Source organism: Lampetra planeri, unplaced genomic scaffold (assembly GCF_965212315.1).
Source record: "Lampetra planeri unplaced genomic scaffold, kcLamPlan1.2.h2 scaffold_2184, whole genome shotgun sequence".
In the NCBI taxonomy this organism is placed as follows: Eukaryota; Metazoa; Chordata; class Hyperoartia; order Petromyzontiformes; family Petromyzontidae; genus Lampetra; species Lampetra planeri.
The window spans coordinates 1-10969 of record NW_027614952.1 but is presented as its reverse complement, the minus strand read 5'-3'; the positions used below and the strand labels follow the sequence as shown (position 1 = coordinate 10969).

The 10969-nt window shown below is 45.6% G+C and overlaps 1 protein-coding gene across 2 annotated transcripts; it reads right to left on the bottom strand.

Moving 5' to 3' along the window:
- Nucleotides 1-431: 431 nt before the first annotated feature.
- On the bottom strand, nt 432-4315 carry LOC144740467 (surfeit locus protein 4-like). 2 transcript variants are annotated; one of them, XM_078623313.1, is made up of 6 exons: nt 4263-4315; nt 2651-2841; nt 2368-2444; nt 1952-1995; nt 1109-1298; nt 432-698 (listed from the first exon to the last, which is right to left on the bottom strand). In XM_078623313.1, exons 1-6 carry the CDS (start codon nt 4313-4315, stop codon nt 432-434), a joined length of 822 nt encoding a protein of 273 aa, XP_078479439.1. The 2 variants fall into 2 exon arrangements, with proteins under 2 accessions (XP_078479439.1, XP_078479440.1); XM_078623314.1 differs by having other exon boundaries at nt 2651-2837; nt 4268-4315.
- Between the last annotated feature and the right edge of the window lie 6654 nt (nt 4316-10969).

The window sequence follows — 10969 nt, the reverse complement described above, 5'->3', positions numbered from 1 at the left end:
GTAGTACTATGTGTGTGTAGTACTGTGTGTGTATGCATAGTACTATTTATGTATTTAGTGTGTAAAAATACCACAGTAGTACACTACAGGCAGTGACGTGCACACACACACACACACACACACACAGAGGAAGAGAACATAGGCATCTCTGCTGGACTGGATTTAATCAACATCGCTACGAAAACACATAGAAAAGACTCACACGTCAGACGCACACACTCAGGCAATAAAATCCAAGAAAAACAACGAAACAGCGCCGCCTGCTGGACACGTTCACCTCCACTGTCCTTCCGACCCGACGGAAGCAGCTGATTGGCTGAATCTCTTTGCAGAAACAGGAAGTAGGATGTGCGTCACGTGACACAGAACCTCTGATCATTGGGTGTTGACGGAGGCGCCCAATAAATAGACCCGGACGAGCGGCTGCATCCTCACCACTCCTTCTTCTTCTCGTCCATGGACACGCCGCCAGGGCCCAGGGCCACGACCAGCAGCAGGCCCCCTATGACCGACGTGGTCTGGAAGAAGTCGTACTTCAGGAAGTCATGCATGGGCTTGTAGGACGGAACGGTCCAGAAGCTGTTGAAGGTCACGTTGATGCACAGCAGCCACACCACCAGCGTCAGTGCCGCCAGCTTGGTCTTGAAGCCCACCGCCACCAGCACCATGAGCGCCGTGCCCACCAGGTTCTGCAGGACCTGATCCGCCCCCACAAGGAGGCAGCACAGTGAGATGGGGACAAGTGGTTGTCATGGCAACAGACTGCTCTGTTCATAATCCCGAAGGTCCAAAACTTTTTTCCATTTATTTTCTGAGTTTAATTTATTGATTCATGTTGTCAGTTTTACAAAGAATTAAATTTTATTTCCTCTGTTGTTTCTTTCCATTATCGTATTATTATTATTATTATTAATAATAATAATAATAATAATACTTATATAAAAAAGTAAATTAATTTGGTAATTAATTACTTTTTTACTTTTAGTAAATTAAAAGTAATTATTTTGGTAATATTCTATTGTTTTTTTATATGTCATCTTCTTTATTTATTCTTGTTCATTGTGTGTGTGTGTGTGTGCGTGCGTGTGTGCGTGCGTGCATCACTCACGCTGAACAGGCTGAGGTCAAAGTGCAGCAGCGTCATGAACATGAGCACCAGCAGAACTCGACCTCCCAGCTGCAGCAGGTGCTTCGGAGAACTCTGATGACCAAGAGACGGAACGCCGGCGAACACGCTGCGAACCTCCGCCCGACACTCAGCCAGCAGCAGCAGCAGACCGCCCCCCAACGCCAGGTTCCTAGGACAGGAGACAAGGAGATGAGCAGAGGGATCAGATCAGATCAAACGTGAACAAGTTACAGATGATGTCTGTTTTCAGTGGAAGTTTCCTGTTCAGTGAGTGATTCGTGTTCAGTGAGTGAATCATTTTCAGTGAGTGATTCGTGTTCAGTGAGTGAATCATTTTCAGTGAGTGATTCGTGTCAGTCAACTCGTTGAGCTCGAGAACAAGCGAATCCGATTCACCCGCTGCAGTTCACTGCCACACTCAGCTGAACTGTGAAATGAACAAATCTTCTCAGTCAGTGATTCAGTTCAGTTCGTTCACTTTTGGAGAGTCTTGGAGATATCATGGAGTTTTATTACAACAGAGGAGACAGGTCACATGACAGATACTGACATGACATGACATTCGGCTCCTGTCAACTTTCAGGAACCAATGGACGTTTACTCCTTCTCCTCCTCCCAAGTGACACTTCTCAGCTTTCAGGAACCGTTTTCTAGCACAGACCGTCACCTAATTACGGTGATCCAAAGTATGTTAGCGCAAATGTATCAGCAGAGATTCTGCTGGTGTTAAAGGGTCAAATAAAGTCACACACGTGAAGGTTTGAGACTGCTGGTTTTAAAGGGTTAACTGGGCATGACAGAGACATGTGGGCGGAGTCTCACCTCATCAGGAATTTGAGGTCCCACAGGATGCTGTACGCCACTGTCTGCACACAGAAACACACCGCTCACACAGGCAGGAAGTGATGTCACAGCAGTTACACAGACCATTCACACGTCTGCGTTCAGACGCCGTCTCGACTTTTCTGACGTATACGTCAGTGTTTTGAGAATTTGCGACGCTGAACTAAAAAGCAAACAAACACCAAACAATGTTAACTACCCATCATCCTAGTTAACATGGTTACCACACACACACACACGTATGTTTCCTGAAGAGAGTGGAGGTGAGACAGTTTTATTATTACTCATATAGAACACCCCCACTAAGAGGCGGAGTCTAGCACAGCCACAGCATGTGCGTGTGCGCATGCGTGTACATATGTGATGTGCGTGTGTGTGTGTGTGTGTGTGTGTACCTGCATGGCGATGATGCCGAACAGGGTGAAGCAGGCGTGTTGAACAAAGTTTCTGCTGAGGATCAACACACACCCACCTGCGGAGGAAGAGGAGGAGCCGATGTCACATGACCAAACCTTCACGTTCATGCAGATTACAGACACCCCCCCCCACACACACACGTTCTAGCTCCAGAACCAAACAGAATGTGGATGAACCGGAGCGAGAACATGTGTCACATGACTCAGTGTATTTACTCTGAACAGCATTCGATGATGATCTGTGCGTGTGTGCGTGTGCTACCCAGCTGGCCCAGGAGGTTGAGCAGGACGAAGATTTTGGCGAGGAAGCGTCCACAACCCCAGGAGGAGTCGATGTACTCGCTCTGCTCCGCCCACTGGAACCACATGCGCACGCCGTCTTCCAGGAAGGTGCTGACCAGGCAGAGGCGCGCCAGGTGAGGCAGGTAGTGTTTGGTAACGCGCAGGAACTGATGGAGGAAGACCACACCATTTTTAACCAACAACCAATCAGCTGCAACGGTCAGCACCTGCTCGGGCTTCTGAGTATTGTAGTGTTCAGAGCATGTCCTACATTCATAATCAATAACAAAGTCACAAATGTCACAAAGTTTTTTATTGACTTTAACACAGACGGTATTGCTGCAGATACATTCATATATTCAATATTATCATACTTCGGAGTACCGTAATTACATGACAAGACAGAAAATGTCAAACAGTTACGGAAAGTGGGCGGCTCTTGTTACTGTAGCAACTCCAGCAAGATCGGCATCACTTTTTTCGGTCAAAAATCGCATTTTGAACGGTTGAATTTGCTCGACAGACACAGATGTGCTGCTCCCAGATCCGTTATTCTGCACTATGTTTGTTTCCTTCGATCAATAGCGATTGAAAGTGAGTGGATCTTGTTACAACCCCAGGAAGAATAGTCTTCATTTTGGTGAAGACAAATGGGCTTCTTCAATTCATAAACAAATAGTACGTTTGTGGTTTGTGGTTTTGTTAATATCTGTTAATTAACTTCTCATTTTGTTCAAAGAACATATTGAACTAGTTGGCTGTTACTGACCTCTAATCTTCAGTAAAGGTAAAGTGAGTCATTCAAGTCACGTAATAATGAAAATTAAATCGAGACTCTTTTACTTTTAATATTCAGTTAAGTTCTTCCTGTCCTATTGAAAAGGACTTGTGTTGAAGGATGACTTTGTTAGTTTGTCAAATTATTATATATATTTATACATATATAAAAAACTTGCAGTACATATTTCATTGGATAGTTGGACAGATGTTTGTTTATTTATATTACAACTAGAATTTAAGAAACTATTTTAATTAATTGATGAGCAGGAAAGGGGCAGGGTATGTATTCTGTTTTAATTTTTACATTTATTGTTGAAAAACAAATGAATGAATGAATGAATAAATCATTCAAGGTAAACGACATGGAGCCGTTTCCGTTCTCTTTTGGTAACGTGACACCAGACACCGTTCAGAAACAGTCCACTTTGACGTTTCTTTGCTGACTGGTCCCGATCGTGAACGTTCAGACAACAATCGATAACTTCGATAGCACCAACAGGAGCTGCTCTTCACTTCGGGGCACAAGTTCATGACCAATACAAAGAGTTACAATGATGGAACTTTTATTTCCATAAGTCTCGTTTCCTCTAACACCCAAAAGACGTCTGCGTCTTGCGTAAGAGTTCGCAAAACTTTAAAGTTACTTTTCAGGAAACAATCTGTGCCGAATTCTCTCTCTGGCGACTGTCACTCATATAAATAACGCTCGTTCTACGACAACTGGATTAAACGACCATTTTTTTCCGTGGACAGTCGCCCGAGTTCCAGTCGTCTGCGGCCGGCTCAGGGTGCGTGTTTCCTGGGGAGACGGTCTCACCTGGTCCGCTACATCCTCCGCCTGGCTCATCAGATCTCCGCGTCGCATTTCTCCGCTGTTAAGGCACTTGACAGCCGGTGAACGGCTCCCAGCTCGGCTCTGGCCCCGGTACCGTCAAGAGCGATGGTCGTAGTAATGATGATGCTCCGCTGCTGCAGCTTCCACACACCCACAATCCTCTGCGCGGAACAGGGAGAGGAAGGAGGGGCGCCCCCCGGCGGCCACCACCGGAAACACATGCCACGTGGACTGTGTGTTTGTGTGTAAAACACATATTTACTTAAAAATCTTAATATAAGAAATATTTTAAACATGCGTTAGGTCAAACACGTTTATCATTTGATTTGATTTATCTATTGATTCAAAATCAGCTATCTCAAACACAGACAAGTGCTGTTCTTACATACAAACTGCAAAAACTTCTTTAAATACCCAAACACCATCATCATGAACTCTGAAATTAGGAAAATTCAGAGTTTTCCCTCGTTTCAGGATGAACTAACCCGTTTTTATTTTATTAAACCTACTCTACAGATGATGAACAGAGAACAGTCCCCTCAAATGTCTTTTAAAAAAGAGGTAAAAACCTGGTGGAAGAGGTAATATGGTGGAAGGGCCATAAGGTCCAGAAGACGGGTGACACACACACAAACAAACACACACAAACACTCTGTCACTGGTTTCAGTCTGTCAACCAGCTCAGGCTGCAGTTCTTCCACCAGCCACAAGATGTCAGTGTTCGACCGTCAAACTCCTGGCACCCACCTACAGGTGGGGTGATTGCTGGGGGCAGAATGACATCATCAGCCCCCCCTCCCCCATCAGCGAGGACACAGTGTTGCATTGTGGGGATTCACGTTCGAGCTGATTCATCTTGTTCTTCTTTTTCAGCTGGAGCGTCTTTCTGTCGCTGAAACACAACACAACTGCATCAAAGCTCCATGTTCCAGGAACTGTCCAAAGTCATGTGTTTGGTTGTGGAACAGCAGTTTGACACACTGAAGCTGCGCATTAACCCTTGAACACCAATGCTATCGCTGCTAAGACATTGGCACTAGAATACTTTGGAGCATCGTAATGATTTGCGCTAACAGAAATCGGTTCCTGAATATTAAGAAGTTGGACTTCACATCCAAGTTGCTGTCACTACCGTAATGATTACCTGATGTCTGACAACGGACCGAATGGGATTACCGTAATGAAAGCAACAGGGCTGTTCTCAACTTTCAGGAACTGATGGACGTTTTCTCCTTCTCCTAGCTCTTTCTTCACACCAGGTAGAGGAACCAAGTGACACACCGCTTTCAGGAACCATTTGACGTTTTCTGATTGCACAAATAATAAGTAATTATGGTACTCCAAATGATGCTACTGTGGATGTAGCGCCAGTGATACCGTTGGTGTTAAAGGGTGTAAAAATGTGTGTCTGTGTGTGTGTGTGTATGTGTGTGTGTGTGTTACCTGCACGTGCAGATAATGTGTATGCGTCCTGCAGTGTGTGTGGCGCGCTGTGGTCTCTCTGTGGAAGAACTTGTTACACAGTCGACACAGGAAGCCAGACACAGGAACCACGAAACTACTTCCTGTTGAGAGAAATGTTTATGTCCAAATAAGTCGTCAGTGACGTCATCCTGTTGACAAACGGCACCGACAAACATCAATTAAAAAAAAAAGCTCCATCACACAGGATGACTTAACCCTTTAAGCGCTACATTCGCGCCAGCATACTTGGAGTACCAGAAAAACACGACTATTTGTGCTATCAGGAAACATACTTAACCAAAGTATGTCAAGTTTCCAAAGTATTCGAGCACAAATGTAGTGCCGGTAATACAGTCAGCGTCAAAAAAAAGACATCAACATCCATTTTCTTACCTAATAAAACTGTTTTTCTTCTAATCACATTTGTGCTGATGGTATCCTCCATGTTACATCCGCGCATGAGTACCGTAATTACGACGTCAAAGCAAACGATTCCTGAAAGCCGAGAAACGTCACTCAGTTCCTCTACCTGGAGTGAAGGAGGCGGTAGGAGAGGGAGAAAACAAACATGGATTGGTTCCTGAAAGATTAAAACAGCCATGCTGCTGTCGTTACAGTTGTACCATTCGCTCTGTTGTCGGAAGCCGGCGAGTCATTACCGTAATGACAGCAACTTGGATGTGAAGTACAACTTCTCAGCTTCCGGGCACTGTTCAACATTTTATAGTCGCGTAATTACGGTACTCCAAAGTATGCTCATGAATGTATCGGCAGTGATACAGATGTCTTAAAGGCTTGAACTGGTGGTTGTCATGGTGACTGAAGCATCGTACCATATATGGTGTTGGGGTCATATTCCTCTCTGTGTGTTTCCTCTGCATCCAGGGCCTGAAACATGGACATCATGTGAGTCTGTGACATCACTGGACAGTGACCTTTGACCCTGACCCCCAGGTAATATGATCCAATATTTATTCTGCAAAACTTTAAACAGGGATATTTCTTCTTCTTCTGTTGTTAAGAAGCAGGAGTGTGGTTTGAACCTCACACACCTCTGATGTTTGTTGCTCCTCTTCCTGATCGCAGACGTCCACCTCCTCCCCCTCCTCCTGCTCGAAGCAGCCCACAGCGTCCACGGTGATAAGCTCCTCCTCCTGTGCCTCTGCCTGCTGCACCTGCACAGCCAATTGATAGTCAACCCAGTGATCATGTGACACCTCCTTTGTGTGTGTGTGTGTGTGTGTGTGTGTGAATGTGCTGACCTGCTGCTTGTGTTCAGGAGACTTCATGTGCTCCACAAACTTCCTTGGAGTCCTGAAGTGACGTCTGCACGCTGGACAGAAGGGACGCGACATCTGCTTACACATCTGGACACACACACACATTGATCTGCTGTTTCGTCCTTTAACCCCGACCGTATCGCCGGCGATACATTCACACGAGCACAGTTTGGAGTACCGTAATTACTTGCACCTACCGTATCGCCCTAATGAATGTCGGCAGGAAATTAAACAAAAACTGTCATGTGAATAAAACAATGATTCAGTGCAATGACCAATGTACAGTAAAGGCGGATTTACACGGGAAGCGTGACAATAACAGAGCGTTTCGGCAGCGGAGCGACAACGGACAATGAGCACAGTGAGACAACGATGCAGAACGAGAGTCGGGAGACGGTGTGAATTAACAACAACAAACAACAAAGAGCGAGGCTTCATTTCCTGATTGATTCTTCAGTTTTCAGCTTTCCCCACCACACATTCCTCCTCCATCTTCTTCTGGATAAACAGACTCTAAATGCTAATATATTACTTTATTCAGAGGGTTACTGAAGTATCAGATATGACACTGTGCTGCTCCGCTCTAGGATAAATCTTTCCTTACGTCCTGTCTGACTGCCGACGTGCCTGTGGCTCTCCTACACGCATTGTGACGTGGTGTTTAATTTTAAAAATCTGCTTTTCGTATTGAGCGCAGAAATAGCAAAATTCCTTCTTTAGCAAGACACTGCTGAAATGCACTGCAGCACAGCCGGTGTGAAACTCTGACTTAAATAGCCGCGATCACCAACGCCTCAGACTTTACACGCCACAGATACTTCCGGTGTAAATGTCTCTGTTGTGCAGTGCTGATTATTTTGAAAGGTGCATCAGCAATATTTTGACTGAACAAGTGATTGATGATCTCTAATGGTCATTTCACCATTTAACACCAAGAATATCCCCGGTGAGATCTTTGCGCTAACAATTACATGACTATTTGTGCAATCACAAAACATTTCACCCTGGTCCTCTGCCTGGTGTGAAGAAGGAGCTAGGAGGAGGAGAAAACATCCATCGGTTGAGCTGAGAACAGCCATGTGGCTGTCATTACGGTAATCCCATTAACTCTGTTACCTGAAGCCAGCAAGTCATTACCGTAATGACAACAACTTGGCCGTGAAGTGCAACTTCTCAGCTTTCAGAAACAGTTGGATGTTTTCTGGTGGTTCATGTCCCAGATAACAGCTGTGATGTCATCGGCGATGAGTCCAACCTTGTGTTGTTCTGTGCGTCGATGAGCGATGACGTCACCACAGAAGTGAGTCTGACAGGTGTCGCACCAGTGCTGTGTGCCAGGACGACGCCCCCTGGAGAACAAACAGCACGTTCATTCAAAAGTGGATGGGTCTTAGCTCCACGTTTGAGGCTCGTACCTGCTCTGCAGTGTGTGTGCGTTCAGGCTGATGGTGTGTGTGATCTCCTTCAATTTCTTCAGGTGCTCTGATCCTGTCATGTGCTCCTGGAAGGCCTGGAACACACACAGACACACACACACAGAAATGTCTTAGCTTTAGCCACAGATGTAGCCATCTCGCAACTTGATACAGCAGGACAGTGATAGCAAGAAGGTTCTCATGACGCTGAGATGGTTCCCACCTGCACAGAGCGACAGTTGAGGCCGCACACGTGACAGTGAAGTCCACCCGTCTGTCTGACTGCCGCCTTGTCGGTCTGACCGAACTCACGGCTCCCACTGCTCTGCTGGATGGTGACCTTCAGTGACCCCACATTCTGGAGCTGACACATACACACACACAAACAAAGATGTTCATGAACAATTCATTGGATAAACAGGAATGGAATTCTTCATGGATTTTACTGATTCAGTACATCTAAGTCACATGATCACAGCTGATCTCACCTCAGCTGCTCTGCCGTCACCACTCTGCTCCGTGGGAGGAACGCCATCTGACAACAACAAACGGCATCATCGCAAGTTACCAACTTGTTCGGGAGAGGGTGTGTCAGACGGAAAACACGACAATTCCCATATCTGTTATGAGAATGAAGCACTGAGGGGTGAGGGTTAGTTTGGAATTATCACATATAGAAGAATTCTAAGGCCACAGACCTGTCACACCGCCCTCACTTCTTGGTTGTGCACATGACCCGTGTGTCTCACAATCAGCCAGGGCTCCGGCTTCCTCCACTCTGTAGGAGACAAACACACAAATCAGCGACAGTCGGAACGATCTGTAAGCAGGATATGAGGAAGAGAACTCAAAGCTAAAGCCTCTCCAGATAGGGATGCTAAGCTAGCTGCAGATATAGACTGTGATGTCAAGCTAGCTGCAAGCTGCAGAAATGCACAGGGATGCTAAGTTAGCAATGTCCTTCTAGCTGCAAGCTGCAGAGACCAACAGATGCTAAGCTAGCTAAAGGTGATGCCAAGCTAGCCTCAGACACAGATATAATAAATCAGCTACAGACACAGAGGTGATGCCAACCAAGCTGCTAGCTGCACACAGTAATGCTAAGATAGCTGCTAGCTTCACACACAGCCATGCAAAACTAGCTGCAGATGGTACTGCCAAGCTAGCTACTATCCGCAGAGACAGATAAAAAGCTAGCAACAGACACAGACGTGACGCCAACTTAGCTGCAGACAGTGATGTCAAGATAGATGCAGACGTAGTCAATGGTGCTAAGATAGATGCTAGCTGCAGACAAAGACAGTGGATAAGCCTGTAGTGGGCACCACCGGGTAAAAACGCCGACTGACCTGTCCACCCTTGTCCTCTTTGACTCCACCTCTCCTGAACCTCCATCTGACTGCAGGTCTTCTGAACCATTTCTCCTTTCTTCTTCTGTGGTGGAGGAGCTTCCTGTGACAGACCACTTCCTGCCTAACACCTGGCGGAGACAAACAGATGAGTAAGAGAAAGAGATGCGAAACAGTGAACAAGCAGATTATTACTGACCTCTTGAGTCACGAGTGGTCTCCCCTGAATGTGACCAATCGGGAATCGAACTTGTGCAGCTGCAGGCAGAAAACATCTGGGGCAAAAACATAGAGGACATCCTTTGTTTGGTTTCTTGAATGCTTGTCAGGGATTGAGTTTGCAGTTTGTGCTGGGTGCGGCACTCGAGAAATGTATTCAATCGTGATATGCTGATGATCTGAAGATGTATTTCTCTGAACTGACCAGGGACAAGTTAACAATCCTGTTACCAGAGCTGGTTCATGCTGATTACATTGGTCATGAGCTTCACCTGGAACATCTCACTTTTCATCATACTTTAGAACTGTTAGGGGCAGCTAAAAAATTTGAGCCTTTTACCACCAATTGTATCACGGCGATACATTTGCGCTAGCCCACTTTGGAGTACTGCAAATTGCAGACAACTCACAAATTGAAACAATCTGAAACCATGCGCTTTCAGAAAACAAGGTTCCTGAAAGCAGTGAAGTTGCACTCTGTGCTTGGAGAAGGAGAAAATGCTAATTGGTATGTGAAAGCTGAGAAGTTGCACTTCACATCCAATTCCATCCAACATACACAGCCAAGTTTCTGTCATTACGGTAATGACACACCAGCTTCTGGCAAAAGTGCAAATAGGATTTCCATAATGACAGCAACATGGCTGTTCTCAACTTTCTGATACCATCAGTGCTAAAGGGTTAAAGCAGCCAACTACTCTCCTTCCTGTAGTGACACGTCTACATTTGAAACCATAAAAAGAAATCATTTTAATCCCAATGTTTCTCTTTTGGTTTAACATTCTCATTTGCCCCCATATGAACCAGCTCTCACCTGTCCGTCTTCTGCTTCTGTTTGACCATGACACACTCTGCCCAGTGACCTTTGACCTCTGTACACTGATCTGCAGAAACACACAAGACTTCATCAAAACACAGGTAACACAGTTCTTTTTGTCCTCAAGTTAAACCCAATGG

What these genes read in the sequence shown, in the direction of transcription:
- LOC144740467 (XM_078623313.1), bottom strand. Translation starts at nt 4,315, where the DNA reads ATGCGACGCGGAGATCTGATGAGCCAGGCGGAGGATGTAGCGGACCAG. An exon ending in TCGGCATCATCGCCATGCAG is followed by an intron (nt 1,996 to 2,367) that starts GTACACACACAC and finishes TTCTGTGTGCAG; the next exon opens with ACAGTGGCGTACAGCATCCT. An exon ending in GACCTCAAATTCCTGATGAG is followed by an intron (nt 1,299 to 1,951) that starts GTGAGACTCCGC and finishes CTCCTGTCCTAG; the next exon opens with GAACCTGGCGTTGGGGGGCG.